The sequence below is a fragment of the Lemur catta genome, chromosome 5 (genome assembly GCF_020740605.2).
Source record: "Lemur catta isolate mLemCat1 chromosome 5, mLemCat1.pri, whole genome shotgun sequence".
NCBI classification, from domain to species: Eukaryota; Metazoa; Chordata; class Mammalia; order Primates; family Lemuridae; genus Lemur; species Lemur catta.
This window is the reverse complement of record NC_059132.1, coordinates 90,811,298-90,829,553: the sequence shown is the minus strand read 5'-3', so window position 1 is coordinate 90,829,553 and position 18,256 is coordinate 90,811,298. Positions and strand designations below refer to the sequence as shown.

Below are 18,256 nucleotides of genomic sequence, written 5' to 3'. Positions count from 1 at the left end.
CTATAGAGTTCTAGAAGTTAAGTTTTTAAACATGTTTAAAATGGCAAATTACTTAAAGCATATACAAAAGTAGAGAAAATAGTGTACCAGATCTTCCAGATTTTCCATCACTCAGCTTAAACAATCATCAGCTCTTGGCCAAATTTGTTTCATCCAAACACTAACACAACTACCTCTTCATTCAGATGTTTTAAAGCAAATCCAGAGATCCTATTTTTTAATCCATTAAGATTTCAGCATGTGTTTATTAATGATAAAGTTTATTTTTAACATAATCGCAAGAACAATATTCCTTCTTAAAACTGAATTTTCTTACTATCATTAGTTGTATATTGTTTAAATTTTCTCATAAATGCTATTTATATTTACAATTACTTTGATTTATGATTGAAATAAGCTTCCCAGATAGCAACATTTTTTTTTATTTGGGATTTTTAATTTTAAAATGTTTTATCAAGGTATAATATGCATATAGAAAAGTACAAAAATGATAAGTGTATGTAATGCAAGAAATTGTCACAAAATGAGCACACTCGAGAAAGCCTTGGTTTTGTCTGTTTCCCTCCCTTTCTGTTTCTTTGTGACAACTCCTCATCTTTCTTTCTTTGGAATTGTGAAGAGGAAAAATTTGGTTTCTTAAAGGCTATTTTTCTCACCTCATACATTGAGTTGAAATGGAGAATAAAATGCCCAGGAATAAAAATTAAGAAATTACGGTTTTAGAAAGATTTGAGGAGATACATAAAGTGCAAAAAATAAGTATGAACATGTCAAACATATTATATACTTAAGCAATAAATAACAAATTATGTTTATTAAAAGTATGCTTTATAACTTGAAGTTTTAAAGCCTCATGTTATGTAAAATAATAGTTTATAGAATGGACACAGATGAATATAGATTTAAAATATCCTACTTTTTCAAATATTGAGTCTTCTCTTTACTGAGTTGACTTATTTCTCTTATAATGAGAATTTTCCACTTTGGGTATCATATTATCCTCAGCTGAATTTTAAGGATAATGCATGGTGGCAGCTAGTGTGAAATGGCTCTCAATTAAATAAAAATGAAATAGCTATTATTAATGATTGAAAGGCAAGTAGCATGCTATCCTTAAACCTAGTAAAAATACATGCTTTCTTTATTATATTGGAAGATATAGCAATTGGGCCATATATGCCATATATGACCATTATATTTTGGGTTGAAATTTTGGAGATTAAATTAAAATGTAGCCTTAGTTTGGTAACGTGGAAGCATGAACTGATTACACACTCAAGAAAAATAAAATGAAAGAGAAAATAATCAAATGGAGAGTTGTGTTAGCTGAACATTAATGCTAAATTTAATAATAACAGTAGTGGCTGAGTGCATATTTTATAGGCATGAGTAGATGAAATAAGACATAAAAAAGACACCAATTTTATAAATTATAACATGGTGACAGTTTTTATCAGTCAAGCATCATGGAATAAGCCTTGCGAAACTCAGGCAATAGTAAATAATTTTGGAATCAGATATATGAATCTTTTATATAATTATATGAATATACATAATTTTCTATATGCAAAAGGATTGTTTGGTATTAGACAATGTATAATTGACTTCTTTTGATAGAGTGAATCCTAACTCTTTAGGGGTTGAATTAAACTAAGAATTTGTAAAATCTATACTTCTAAATTATAGAATTTAAATTATGGAATGTTGTAAAGATAATTATTTCTCAAGTTATAACAACAAAGTATTGACTAACATTGAAATTATTGTACATGGTAATTTTTTATTAAATTCAGGCTTATGTTAGAAATTTTTTTAGGAAACACTTGACACCGAATAATTTAATTTTCATCTCTCATCGTTAAAATTGAGCTTGAGATCTATTAATATAATCTTTGTTAAATTTCTCCTTTTGTAATAATTTTCATAGAAATTGCTTTCATAACGCTTATATAAAATGTGCTAATACGCCTTCTCTTTAAATGGAACATTTAAAGTAGTTACAAAGGGCATATCATGTTGTTTTGAAGTTAATTTTAAGTCTATGTCCTTTTTCCTATGCTTTTAAAGTTCTTCACATTTAACTTATTTTCTTCTCTAATTTCTGAAGCCTATCAATAAGTCCTATTATTTTTGGTATTATTATTTATTGTAATAATACAGCACCACAGCAATTTAAAACTGTAAAAACATTTTAATCAGCACTTTAGGCAGGTCTTCCCAAGCTACGGACAAGAACAGTGTGACCCACATTCAAGAACACTTATTGTTGAGAACCACTGTATTCCAGGCACAGTGGTCTTCGGTTTTGTCTGGCTTAGAACTGGATTATGTAAATGTTCTTAAGCCCTGGAGTGTAGGAAAGTGCTTATGGCACTCATCACAAACTGATGTGTTAATAAGATCAATATATTAATTTAAAATACCAATATCGTAACTAAATAAACAGAAATACTCCTGAGAAATCTCCAGGGGAAAAATAAAAATACTATCAGAACTTTGGTTGAGAATGTAAAGGAAATTAGACCAACTTAATTGCTCGTGATAATACATAGCCTAGTGCATCCTCATTCGGTGTAAGTGGTGTGTACCTACCTACTGCACAGATCAAAGTACTCAGATCAGGTCATCTCAGTGTTACCTGCTCTGGGTCATCCTAGAGACATGGAAAAACATTTTTAATTACTGTATCCTTCTCCTCTCTCCCAAACCTCATGCAAACCAGTAGCCTTTCTTGGAGATAGTGTTTTAGAAATGAACAAACCAACCTCGGGCACATACCACAGTACAAACGAGAAGTTTTCAACTTCCTTTAAAATGTACCTGCAGCACGACCTGCTCACCTGGTGAATTGTGGTATTCTTAGTAAATAAATACCTGAAAAGAACTCTAGTCTTACTGCTTTTAGAATAGGTTTTCTTAAATATCACTAATTTTATCCATTTTGACTTTATTTTAGAAGATAATCATTTTTTTTTTTTTCTCAAAGTACGCTTTTACTTCCTCTGGATTCATAGCTATGGATTTACAAGAGTGGTCTTTGTACAAGCTCTCGTATCAGAGAAGTGATTTGGTGAGGTTAGGAGCATTGGTTATGGGGCCAGTCAGTCAGGTTTCAAATGCTGAGCCAACCAGTTACTAGTTGTGCACCCCTGTAATTTCTTTAACCTTCCTGTAACTCATTTTTTCTCATCTGTAAAATAGATCCTCAAAAGCCTCATTGTGGAGATTAAATTATTTAACATATGTAAAGCAGTGAGTGCCTGGCCCAAAGGAAGCACTCATTAAGTGTTCAAGGCAACCATATATTCAGTTAAAATTGGAACAATGACATCAGCCTGACTCTGGTCAAAATTACAATTCTGGGCTTAAATAGAACTAATTATGCTCTCTTTTACTCCCAGAGAAAAGTCAGACTCCAAATGTTCTTTTCACAATATATTACTATTTTACATCTGCAGTATACATATTCTTTCACCTAATACCCGTTTTAACAGTAGAATATCCCTAATTTTTTTTTCCATCCATGAAACCAATGTAACAGATATTACAGAACCAAATGTAACTCACAGCAAAGATTAAGCGTTATTTGTTTTATGATGACAGTAGTCACAAAGCATGATTATAAACTTTAATACGTCATATTTTCATTATTTCACTTAACTTGTATATTTACAATGAGTGAAGATACTTGATTATGCACAACAGTGAAAATAATCTGGCAATGAATACTCATTTTTTAAGCTAAAGATTTTTATTCCAGTATAGGAGGTAGCATATTAAATTTGATGATTGTGGGGGAAAAAATGATGTCTATTTCTTTGGGCCATAAAACTTAAAAAGTGAAACAAATCAATGTCCATATACAATTTGATCTATATTTAAACAATTGTACTTGCCCATTAGTGTAAATTCTGGACTTAGGATATTATTACTCAAACAGTTCTGATATTCTTGTGTGAGAGACACAGATGCTCTAAAATTGTTGAAGTAATTGAAAACAGTCTGTTAGCTTGGAAAACCATGTCTTTCTGTAAGACACACCAATGATATCTATGTCTGTCATAGATTAGTATTTGAACACATAAAAGCCCAAAGATTTTTTTGCTTCCTTTGTTCTTCCCTAAAATCTTATCTGATAAACCTGATTCTCTCAGCCAGCTTTATATTTATATTTTTGTACTTTGTCTTTCAAAGTGAGGCAGAAATAACAAATATCACAAACCCATTTGAGAAACACCTAAGAAACTGCCCAAACTGTAGTTTCTGCTTTTGGTTTATTCATTGGGTTCTCTGTGTAGTTCTCACGATTTTATGATTCTATGTGTTTTCTGTTTTCCCCCTTCTACATCAACTGAATCTATATCACTATTTTCCCTGAATAACAAGAGATCTAACACTAAGTTCCACTGCTGAATTTCATTTCAAAATCATAATATTCTCATTTCTTCTTATGTTCATTTTTCATATGAAAACAAAAATTTCTCATTTTGCATAAAATGATAATACTCCTGCATTTCATAATGCTCATTCCAGGTGTGGAAGAAGTGAAATTTTAAAACATTTAATTTTTTTTATTTAATATGCTTGTGAATGAAATTACTATAGTCGACTGCAATTAAGCCTTTCCCCTTTTCTTGAAATGTACTGGTTTTCAATGATTCTGTGTTTTAAGTTTCACATCTCATTAAAAGAGGAACGTGATATTTACTTTATTAGAATAAAATGTCTTTGGTTATCTTTGGGAAAGATCCCTTACGGTATAATCAAGGAAGGGTTTATAGAACTCACTTTGGGGCCACTATTTGAGCACTATCTGTACTATTTTAATCATCAAATATAATAAGCTACTTCCTATACTGTATAGAGACAAAGGACGTTCTAGGAGTAGGGAATTGCATGAACAAAAGTGCTGAATTGGAGAGCAAATAATAAATGTGGAGAAGTGAATATTTTAAGTTACTAAACCTATCAAATAAAATCAGAGGTATAGTGAAGGTTACGGTTTGAAAGATAAGTTTTAGATAGATTAAGGCATGTTTTGCATAATAATACCAATAGTAATAGTTGCTAGCAATTATTGAGTATTTATTATGTGCCTGTACCTATTCTATAAACTTCTCAGATATAAATCCTTTCAAATGATATTCTTACTGTCTCTAATTTATAGATTATAAAGCTAAGAAAAAAAGATGTCCAGTAACTTGCTCCATGATTTTAAGGCTAGTAAAGGAGAGCCATGCTTTTTATTTGAGACCATCCAATTCTATACTGGGCATTTGTAACCAATTCACTACTTGGAATCCCAAGCTTAAGAAATTCAACACTATTCAGAAGGAAGTTAGCAAGGATTTGTTGTTTAGGGTTGTGTTTTTGTTTTACTAATAGAGTGTTATTGTAATTGTCAAGCATTGTGGCAATAAGGCCTGACCAGGAATGTTCCTGGTGGAGAATGAAAATGAAGAGATTACTATTAGAGAAATTTTGGGGAAAAAATAGGATTAGAAAGATAACTGTAGTAATAAAAAGTAAAGAAGGTAGTCATCAAGTGTGGTTCTCTACTCCTGAGACTGGGTGATTGACAGAAGATTGCATCGACAATAATAATGATGATGATGATAAAGTTCATGTGTCAGAGAGTTGATTTTGATTGGAAAGCTGATAGGTAATCCATTAGGAAAACCTTTGGGAGTACATTTTAGTAGAATGGAAAATGTAAGATGTTAAATTGTGTCTGATCATTTATTATTGTTGTTTTTATTATTATTATTGTGAGTCAGTGTTAAAAGCCAGTGTACTTTCTTTTTTTCAATTAAGATTTGTGGAAGCAAAAAGTAGACGTGAGGAAAGTTTATAACTGAAAATACTGGTGGATTGAAATATAGCAGGGGTTATTTTAGCATAGGAAAGATTTGATTAAATGTATGTGACTTTTAATCACTTGAATTTTATTATTTGAAATGCTATAATTAAAATTGTCCCTGTGTCTTCACTCATTCTGTGCATTGCAGACCAGATTTTCCTAGGGTAAGATTACTTGTGAAGCAATCTTTTATTGAAAAAAAAATTCAGCCTCACAGTTATAAAGTGAATTTAATATTAGTCTATGATCATTATCTGACTGATTTTTTTCTTTGCTAAATGTTTTGGAAAAAATTTCCAGTGCTCTTCTGTAGGTTCCTGGCTTTCATTACTATCTGAGGGTTCAGACAGTGGTCTAGAATCCCTTCTTTGACCAGCTCATTTCACCACTTTTATCCTTTCACAATTATCCTTAGAATTGAGTCAGCCACAAAACACCTAGGCAGTCTTTTTGAATGCAGAAGGTTTTGTTAACATTTTGAAGACTTAGTGTGATCAAATGCAGACTACTTCCAGGTATGTAAAGTATGAACCCTGGGTTTTCTGCTGGGCTCTGAGAAAAGGCACACATACACTTTCTTTCGTTTTCCTCAGATTCAGTGTTTTCTGCCTAATTTACCAAAATCAATGAGGACCCCTCAACCTTTCCGACTTCTACTATTAACTAATTATAACATTTCTCTAAGATATGTGACTCTAATATTCTCCTTAAAAATTTTTAGAGGTTCTCTGAAGCAGCCACAATAATGTTCATAATTATACTAGTACTTAAAGTCTTTTATATTTAAGCCCTGCCTACATTTTCTGCTTCATGTCATTTAATGAATAGTCAGCTTCTTGATAGGCCATTTTTCTCAAGCCCGTGTATGGTTATACATTCAATTCTCCTGGAATGCTCTCTCATCTACAAAACCATTCTGTTCTCCCTCTGCATGGCCATCTTCTACTAATCAATCAAGATTCAACTCATTTTACCCTTAATGAGAAGCCTTCCCAGACAGAGGTATATATATTTTTCCTGTAACTTATTATAGATTCTTATACATAATTGCTGTCTTTAAAATATTTTGTGTAACAACTATTAGTCCATCAGACTGTAAAATCTTTTAGAGCAGAATCTATGTGCATTCATTTTAAAGTCCTGTGTTGCAGAACTGTCTGGAGCACAGTGGACACCATAGATGCTTATTAGACTAGATCAATGAAATAAATAAGCTATATTTCTTTTTTTTTTTTTTCAAAGAAAGTGGTCTAGGCATCTACTTTGACTTAGATAAATAATAAGATTACAGTAGTCTCTGAACGTGAAAAAAATGTCAAACAAAAACTACAAAACATCTAACTATTTCCAGTCCTAAATTATCTCACTTGGAGTTTATCTTTTTTCAAATATCCATGATTTTCATGTTTTTATTATGGCCTTAACTATACTAGTTCTTTTATTCTTTTTTCTGATACATCCCTTTCTCTTTCACAACTCCTTAAACCTCATGTTTCACTATCGCAAATTGCTAATTTCACTAATCTATAAATCTTTTCAATTGTTGGTTAAATATGATTTACAAACATACATGTGAACATTAAGTAAATAGAAGGTAACTGTAAATATGAACATAATGGGGATAATTGTGGATACGTGCTTATGGAGAGGAGGTGGTTGCTAGTACTAGATCACTATGGCTGCACACGATTTATCTGACTTTTCCTTTAGGTTTCTGAGGTTTTCATGTAACAGTTTTTAAGTATATGATATTCTTACTCATATCATTATTGCATAAGTTATATTCAAATTTTTTCTTAGATGTTTTGTTTTGTGACATTGTAGCAACTAATGGGTACCTTAGATGCTTTTTAAAAAAAATAATGTTGCAAAATTTTGATTTTTTTGCAAAAACTTTATTATGATATATGCATGTAGGTTTGTTTGTACAGTTGTCATACTTAAATAATGACAACAGGTATTTTATATATAAATATACATTATCAATACTGTTTAACCAGAATCCTTTACTCAACAAAGTTTGATTGTTTACAATTTGAACTTTTATATAGATTTATTATGATATCTTGCATAGATAGTAAATATATAATTTTTTTACTTTGCTATGTAGTTAAATATTTTTAATAATAGATATGAACCCTAATTGAACACAAAGTTTAAAGCTATGGAAAATAATGTAACTATTTAAGGATCTAAATCTTAGCATCTAATTAGAATGTAATTAAAATGAATTTTATCCTTTAATAAGTATGATGTAATCTTATTTCAAAAATTTAGCATTTCTGTGATTTTTTTTAAAGCTAATTGAATTCACTGTCCATCAGTTTTCAAATCTCTAATTACCTGATAACAGATTAAATTGAAAGGGGTAAAGGAGGTGCTTTAATGAGTTTTTGGGATATAACTAAAAGTAAAGTATGTACCTAGGGTTGGATTTTACAACAGGTAATTAAAAATTATGTTTATTATGCAAAGAAGAGAGAATATTACATTTAATATCTATCTCACAAAAACATATTTCACTCAAAAACCAGGTATAAAATTTAATCATAATACAAAGAAATAATTTAAATAACAGAATTTTTTCATGTATGATAATCAGGCAATTAGTCATTAAATGTAAAGTTTTATTTCAGATGATTGAATTTTGATTCTTTATCTCCTTTTGAATCGATACCTTAATTTTAAATAGTTTTTGATGGAAATATGTAGAAAACTTACTACACAAACTAGTCTTACAAAACAATTAAAAAACAGTGCAACATTTTTCTGCTTTAGTGGTAAGTAGCGTCATCTCTGCTTTCATGAAGCAGAGGCCTTGAGGACAGTGTTGCCAGGTCTAACAAATAAAAGTACATGACACCCAAATATTACATGGGGTCATATTTATGCTAACAAATTATTCGTTGTTCTAACATTCATATGTTACTGGTCATCCTGTATTTTATCTAGTAACCCAACTCGAAAGGTTATCAAAACCTATAGTCCTAGGGTTCCTAACCTGCTTTAGTGTAAGGGTGTTTTTTCTACATACTCCCTCTGTGGTCAGCTTTCAGTGTATCAGCATTTTCAACCCTCCTCTGAGTCTGCCCTTCCTACTTTTAATCTGCTATTTGCCTTAATATAGAAGTAACTGAATTATGTTAAGGAAAATCAAATCACCAAGTATATTAAATAAATAGCCAGACATTACATGTCTTTTTGAATATGTGCTTGAACAGACTTTATAAATGTTTTATTTACCAATCCAGAAGATTTTCCACTTATTTTCATTACTTAATTCTCTAAGGTTATGGTTAGTTTGAAACCTTACCCCTGTTTAAGAATGCTATTAGTGGTTAATAAATTAGACACATGGCTATATATTTTTTAAATGATATCTTTTTTAAAATTTTATTTATTTACTTATTTATATTTCAAAATATTAAGGGGGTACAGATGTTTTTGATACATGGCTTGAGTCAGGGCTGTAAATATGCCCATCACCCCAATAGCGTTCATTGTACCCATTAGGGGGTTTTGCTCCTCCCCTCCTTCCCTCTCCCTCCTGATGGATTTCCAATGACTTTTACTTCCCTCTGTGCACTTGTGTGCCCATCTGTTAGTTCTAGTTTATTAGAGAGTACATGTGGTGTTTGTTTTTTCATTCTTGAGGTCTTATGTATTTATTTGTATGGTTTTTCAATCTTACATTTCTGGAATTTATACTTGGTTTTCATATAAAAGATGAAGTTGTGTACATCACTACTAGAGGTAAATACTGTGATACAACAATGTTTGGTGCAAATAGGTCTACACAAGTGCAACATTCCTATAACTATAGGAATGACCAATCTCATTCAGGCATTTTTCATGCCTTTTTTTTGAAAATTAATGCTAATTTCAACCTTACAGGGATATTACTAATTTAATCTTCTTACTCTGTTGTTTGGAAGGAAACCACTTGAAAAATAAGTGTCTAAATGTCAGTAAATATTATCAACTCCATACTTCTCACAAGAAAAAGAGAACCATTTACTTTTTAAAGGAATATATTGATATTCTGTTGGAATTTCAGATACAAAAAAGACTGGCATTTTCTAACTTAAATGAAAATATCTTTTATTAAAGTAAGATATAACTGAGTGAATTATTTCAAAGGAAATGTCGTTATTTCTTTATTGCTAATGTAAAGGATGCTATTTTCAAATATTTATGGAACAAATCACAATTTCCACATTTAGTGGGGATTCCAGAAAAAATTTTCAATGATATTATAAACATGGAAAAAAATATATGTTGGATTTACATTTCCTAAATATATGCCAATGTAGGGCAAGAGCGTGTAAAAAATAATTCAGTCTCCAAACTTTGTTTTAAGACACTGGTTAAGCAAAAGGGTTTTGTTTACCAAAGAGTGCCTGGTAGAGTGACCAAAGTGCACTGAGTAGGGCCATATCCTATTGTTTTTTCTCCTCAGGGAAAATTTATTAAGCTTTCAAGAGCTTTTGACAATTTTAGAGAAATTTGAACTAGGTCTCTTCATTCCTCAAAATTCATGCAAGCACATTGTCTTAGCTTTTTTTAAACAAATATTTTAATTTCTAAGTTTAATGTTTTTAGAGTTTAAAAAACAAATCTTTAGAATATTGATAATTCTTATTTCCAGATGGAAAAGTTATAAGCATTTTTATAACATTTTGTGTTTTTAGGTATCTTGCTCAAATCAACTCAGATAATAATATTCAAAGTGTATTGTCTAAAGAAGTTCATACACTATCACTAGTTTTTTTCATAGTTCAAAGCACTCTTCATTAATATCATTAATTAGAGATAAATATTTTTTAACTAAACAAAATTGAGTGACTATATTAGATGTAGCTAACATGGGTGCAGTAACCCACAGAGTAGTTAGATATTTCCTGGTGAAACAGTTATAGATGTATTATTACTTTGTGAGAAGGTAGTTTTGATTTACACACACACACATGCAAAGAAGCACATACATATATAGAAATTTCTAAGCACCTAACTAATCCTCTATCTACAAGGAATCTGTGATGTTTCAGGGGACTCACTTTTTCATACAAAGCTATGTTAGAGTAATGGTATACCATTTTACTTGTGGGTGACATTTGTGGACAAATAGAATCCCCTATATTTAAGGCTAATTCTTTTTCATAGCAATGAAATTTTGTTTAAAAATAAACACCAAGCAATACTAAATTATGAAATTTTCACTGGTAGTAAATATAGGGCTTTGAAGTGTATCACCTCTACTTGATCTGTAAGGTATCTTACAGATTATCAAATAAATTCCTTCATTGCACATGCCCTACTAGGTGAGAAAATGAGGCCCACTCCATTTTTAATTCATAGCCTGAAATTGATAATATAGTCTCTATCATAGCGAGATATTAACATTAACAATCTTAAGGGTGACCGCTGACTATTCAAGGGTACCGGAGTTGGCTAGAGCTACAATGTCTATAAAGAGAACATTGTGTTCAGCATGCTTCTCTCTTCTCTTAGAAATGATCCATTTAACTCATTCATCGATGTACATTTCTACTTCATAAAACTACCTTACCAATTTTCTTATCTTTTAAAATATCTGTGGATTCAAATTTTAATTTAATAAATATTAATTGCAAAATATGTTTTAAGCACCGGATACACATATAGACTAAACTAAAAATAAAGACAGCTTTACTACATATTTTTTAGATTCACAGTCTAAAAGATTGTTTGAGTCATTTATTTCACAAAGTTTCCTTTCTGAAAGACTAATCAAGTTTATACATATTACTACCTTCTCCTAACAAACTCCTGTTTTTCACATTTCTCCTATAATCTGGTAACTTTGTCAAGCTAGAATAAAAAGGCATACTGCTTAATGAAAGGAAAAAAGTAAATTTAGTATGAATCTTATGAATTAAATAACTCAATTTTATACTGCACTAAAGCATTATTATTGAACACAAAGAAAATACCTTATCCTAACAGGAGACTTTTCAGTCTTTTTATAATCCATAAGTAACCACAATATGCAATCAGGTTTTTTTTCCATTAAATATATTTCTAAATATATTAATTTAAAATCTATTTGTAATTGTTTTTTGTGAAATAAAAGCAAATTCAATGTTCAAATGGAAAACAAATCACCAAGTAGTTACCTTTTTTTTTTTTTTTTTTTTTTTTAGAGAGAGAGGTCTCACTCTGACAGTCAGGCCAGAGTGCAGTAGCATGATCATAGCTCATTGTAAACTTGACTTCTGGGCTCAAGAGATCCTTTGGCTTCAACCTCCCTCTCGAGTAGCTAGGACTACAGGCATGAACCACTAGGCCCAACTAGATTTTTAAAAATATTTTTGTGGAGATGAGGTCTTTCTAAGCTGTAATCATTGCTCAGGCTGATCTCAAACTCCTGGTACCCTCTTTTAATAGTTACCACTACTGTGCTGATTACCGGATATAGGGTTAAACAAAAAAAAAAAAAATTCTTTAAAAAGATGTTAAAGGGAATCCTCAAAAGTAGTTCAAGAATAAGACAGAGGAAAGTTGAAAGAACAAATTATTCAGCTGGACAAATTTCTAATGTAAGATTACTTTTAAACTAGGTTTATGATGTGCTTTTACACAGAGAACAGAGATCAAGTGTTTCTGACTTCCACAGGGGGTAAGGGGTTCAAATTCTTGCATGCTAGATTCACTTTATACATAAAGAAGTATCCTGACAGTGAAGCTCATTAAACATTTGAATGAGCTCCGGAGTAGGTTACTGATCTCAGCTTCTGGAAATTTTTCACTGTAGTTGAGAGTCTCAATCATCTAAGATTTTCGAAGGCTGTCTCTTTCAGTTGCAGAAATAGATTATTAGATTATTTCACAAGCTTAATTTATTGCTTCTGAGATTTATAGTGTCATAAAGTATAAAGGATATTTTGTTTCCTGCTATGCAAGTATGGCAATGGGAATATTCAAGTTATTAAATTGTCATTCTAATGTAGTATATATAAAATTATTTTTTACCAGGCAACTGATAATTTTACATTTATTTTTGCAACATACATGTCACAGTCATTTTTCTAAAGTCATTAATCAGTTTAATATCTTAAATTTTTAATCTGTTTAAATGTTTAATTTTTCCAACAGTTTGATATTATACTTTGCAAATTATAAAAAAGCAACAAGATTCCACAATATAAAGAAAAATATACACCATGGAACTTTCATTAAATATTATATGTGTTAAATTATAAGAAGGTGGATATCTGAGAATTTCTCTTACATTAAGAGTACTTTTTCATCTATAGTTGAGACATAATGTGTCTTAAATCTAACATTGTGTGACTCATTATGAAGAATAAATGCAGTAAATGAATAGAATTAAGAAGGAACACACAGTCCCTTTCCTATTACTTTTGATTTGATTGAAAAGAAAAACTTCATCCCTATCAAGTGACCAATTCCCTACATAAGCTGATGCATAACTAGAAAAAAAAGCATGTGCAAAATGAAAAGAAAAAAACAAAATTCTCCAACTATGCTTTGATAATTCCAAAACATATGTCAAATACATCAGAAAGCATAGAATCTATGTATTTGACCTATTCTCTCTAGCCTGAAATGTATCAGCAAATGAATGGCCATACTACTTGACACTGTGGAATAATTCTGGCAATGACTCAAAAATGTAATTACATTGATTATTTTGGGGGGAAAGGGATGGATAGTATTTGTTTGCTACTTGTACAACATTAACCCATGCAACCCTAAAAGAATAAAGATTGTTCAATATTTAAACTTACCTCCTAAAAGTTTTGAAATAAATTGGATATGACTATAAATTTAGTAATAGTATTTCCAGTTCTGCAGTACAGTTGGCCCTGCATATCCTTAGATTCAACCAAATAGTCAGAAAAAAAAAAAAAATTCCACAAAGTTCCATGAAACATAACTTGAATTTGCCACATGCCAAGCCCCATGTTGAATTCACAGCAATAATGTGATGTGTACGCTTTTTGTTAAATATTATAAATAATCTAGAGATGACTCAAAGTACACAGAACTATGTGCATAGGTTATATACAAATACTATGGACCATTTAATATAAGGGACATGATCATCCTCAGATTTGGATGTCTGCGGGGTAGTCCTGGAACCAATTCACCCTTTCAGATACTGAGGGACGACTGTGAGATTAGCTTCTGAAATGGAGGAAATCTTCACTCCCAATCTAATTTGTTCTGACCTTCAACCTCAGTTCTTATATTTGTCCTATTCAGATTTGCATGCCTGAATTAAGATAGGTAGGAGGAAGTACATTTTTAAAATGGTGATTATATTATTCAGACAACTACTAGGATAGGTGGACTTTAAATAAAAACAATTCACATGTAACTCTAAGCAACAATTAGAATATGTCTTAAGTTTATGTTTATATTTTAGATAGGACAATGTGTGCTAAATTTCTGTGTTCTTATAATTGTGAACCATTTTAATAATATAATTTCTTTTTGTATCCTAACTAAATCAAACAAACATAAGATCCATGCTAACAGCCTTTATTTAAGTAATTTTTAACTTAAATGGAAATGATTTAGACATGCTAAATTGACTAATTTCTGAATTTATACTAAGATATGGCCTTTTAATATATTTGGTTTTTTTTCACATTTATAATAAATTAGTTTATAGGTTGAGTATAGGTCACACCTGAGTTTCTTTTGTCCTTGAACTAAAAAAAGAATGTTTCCTATAAATCAGCATTTTCTGATTTATTCTATTAAAATAAAAAGCTTCAACCTGTAAGTAGTATCTCCAATTTATTTTGAAAAAAGTAGTAGTATTTGTAGATAATCATATTTCCTGTGTTTTCCAGGAAAGCACAAGATACTGTGTAATTAATAATAGTGCTCCCTTTCACTCACCAAAGTGTCCAGTTTGGGTGAGAAGTTATTTGGTGACTGTAACTATTTGTTCTGATTTATTTTACATATTTGAATGTTTATAGTTGCACTATTCTAATTTACTGAATAATTTTCGATTCAGATTAATATAAACAAAACATATTTGAATTATTTATACTAAAGTTTATCATGAAACAGGAAATTTGAATTCAAGGACATAGAAAAACAGGATTTAACTCTATTAAAAAAGCAAAGTTTCTATCTGCTTATAGAACATCCCCTGTAGCATATGACCAGGTAAGTTGTGATAGCTACCATGTGGTCCTATATTGTAATTGTAAAGGAAATAAAAATATGATTTATATTTTTCTTTTTCTTTTCTTTTTTTTTTTTTTTTGCCCTCTCAACCCAGCTTTTCCCAACTCCAGGAAGAACCGGGAAGAGAAGGCCAAATTTATAATTATTGATATCATATGACATTATACAACAAAATATGTTTTGATTACTTTCAATATTGGTTACTACACAATACATGTAAATATTCAGTTACACTTTAGTTTCTCTCAGTGATGGTACCTGACTGTTACAGTTTTAACTGATGTGCCTGCTAAGTAGTGAACCAGTGAAGAAATGTTTCATTGGTCAGAAATTGAGTTTTTGAGGAAAAATAAATGAGAGAAGTAGGGAAACAAATTAGGAAAAAATAGATAACTAGATTATCTACTTGAAATGAATGGAAATACCAGAAGAGAAGGATTGAAATGATCAACATATTCTTACATTTGTTTAAAAAAAGAAAACAGCAACTATTCACCAGATTAAAACAATTCAGTTATTCTATTTAATGTAGTTCTTAATATTTAATGAGATATACATATATGTGATTTTTTATCTAAATTGAACTACTTATTATGTGCCAGGTACTGATCTAGATGATATAATTTCTGTTCTCATTGTGCTCATGGTCAGATATTACAAAGATTATGGACAGAGTGGAAGAAATAGTCTTTATCACTATAAATAAACAAAATACTTAATATGAAATCTGAACAATTGAATCTGGTCATTCTGCTTCATAATTCAATGTTTTATAAGACTGGACCGAATTTGATAGTACCTTTCCCCCTTTGCCTTTATTAACTTCTTTATGAAAAAATAGATTCCTTTTAGGGGATAAATTTACTTTTTAAAAATTATAGGCCATAAAAGACTTGGTTTTATATAATTTTACAAATGAAATAAAATAAACCTACAAAATAGAAGTCATCTTTAAATTGTTTAACTACATAAACACTTTCTGGTACAGTTTTCTCTAATATATATTGATTTAATATATATAAGTTAGAGTTGATTAAATTAAATGTATAACAAGTTATTCATAGATTTTCTGAAGACTTGTTCTAGAAATGTAGGAGTGACACTTTTTTTCTATATTCTGATAGTGCATAAATAGTGAAGTAGGGATTGTTTTGTAGATAATTTTAAAGAGCTATCTCCACATCTTTGGTAGCTGGTATATAAAATAAACATTTCTCATTCAAAACTAATTTTATAAGAATGTAAAAATTGCCATTTTCAGAAAACCAAACAACAGAATGACTGTGACTACTAATGCTAAAATATTTTCACACTATATAGGTCTGGTATGAGGGCACAACTAGTTTTCACTTGCATTTATTTCTTTTACAATAATGTGCAATTCTAAACTCCAAAAGTAAACCTCCTTTTCTTAGAGTATTTTTTTTTCTTTTTCACAGCACGGAAAAGGATATGCTAGTCAATTCTACAGGACTTACCTGAAGCAGCATGATTTGCACAAAGTCGACCAACAAAAGCATCAACTTTTCAACTTCATTATCTTGGCCATTCAGTTAGTTGTATGTAACTGAGTGTTAGATTTCCGGCGGAGTCATCGTGGCCAATTATAGGACCTAATTGCTCTCAGCAGGCCTGAGAAATGAGTTGAAATGTGCAGAACTGTAGAAACTTTAGAGGCAACTGACTTTGCCTCTCCGATCAGTGTGTGCCTGTTTACAGCACTATATATCTTTCTCTCTCCAAATGTCACTGAGCCCTTTAGATGTTTATATTCACCACAAGAAGCCAGTCATAAAGATAAAGGAAATTTGTGCATTATAAATGCAATATCACTGTTTTAAACTTGACTGTTTTATATTATTTTTGTGTGATCAAGTGTTCCCCAAGCTATTCCAACTTTACAAGAGAAATTGTGATTATGTTCTTTTCACCTGTGGGTTATAAAAATGTTGTATTCTGAAGACCCACAAAATATCAAAGACATTCTGTAGTTTATACAACGTGTTGCAAAGTGTTTACTGTACTATTTCAAAGCTTCTAAATAAATATAAAATATATATTATATTATATAATTTTCCTAAAATGTAGTACAACTCAGTTGGTTTTTAAATGGATTCATACAGTCCACATCATACAATAAAGTAACAGGTAATTCAGGGTCCCAAAGATAAACTTACTAAGAAAAAAAAATCATCAATAGTTTCCTCCCAGTTTTCATATCTTATTTAACCCTGTTTTTCCTTGTTTAAAAGAAAATAATGCTCTAAGCTACAAAATTTTGTCAAGAACTCATACTGAATTTTCAATGCCAAAGATGTAGCTGTCGATGTTATCAGATGGAGCACTTAATATGTACTATCAAAATATCTAATAATCGACATGATTCTGATTCTATTTCTATGGCTTTGAATTTAGAATCACTAAAAGCTTTTATACAGAATCTATAAATTCACCTGTATTTGTTGTTAGAAAAAAAAACTGGGTGTCTGTACATTTTGTGGTGTAAAATATGTAATTGAAGATTACTATTTTAAGAAGTCCTTAGTCATATAACTCACACAGAATTTTATTTTACGTAGTTTTACATAGTTTTGTGACTCTTAATTATACATGATTACAAAATCTATTTATAACTCTATATGAATATATAGAGATATATAAACCATCTGAACTGGTAAAAAGTAACTATAAAATATACAGGATCTCTAAATTTAAAACAAATAAATTTGGAGGTAGAAACATGGTACATTATTGTTTCAGTATTATCTTATGCGTGAAAATTTTATAGCTTACATGTAGTCAGTGTTTTAATAATGAGAAAATTCTTCATGAATCAGCCTTGAAAAGTTAAGCTTGCCTTTTACTTTTATGTCAACAAACAAGGTTAATTATTAAATTTAGTAACATGCATTTTTCTTTCTTTTACATATTTTTTTGTACTGGTGTTTATTGCTTGTTGAAACCCAATTAAGAGAGGAAAAAATCAGAGAAAGTGAGATGATCTTCCAAGCAAAACCAGAATTTTCACACTTCCCCTTTAAAAAGTATCCAATGTTATACTGAAATGTCCAAATTACAGACCTATTTTGAAATACTTCCTTTAGTTTTTAACTGATCTTACATTCAATGATAGTTTGAGCTGTGCTATGGTATTAAAGAATACACTAAAACTTAACACAACAAATC

General features: G+C 30.4%; 1 protein-coding gene across 1 annotated transcript in view; it reads left to right on the top strand.

Moving 5' to 3' along the window:
- Positions 1-17,130, top strand: part of PCDH10 (protocadherin 10) — a 39,375-nt gene extending 22,245 nt beyond the window's left edge. The window contains exon 5 of the mRNA XM_045552279.1: positions 16,510-17,130. Within this exon, the coding sequence (XP_045408235.1) occupies positions 16,510-16,529 (20 nt within the window). The 3' untranslated portion in view covers positions 16,530-17,130. The remainder of the gene's footprint in view (positions 1-16,509) is intronic.
- The last annotated feature ends 1,126 nt before the right edge of the window (positions 17,131-18,256 follow it).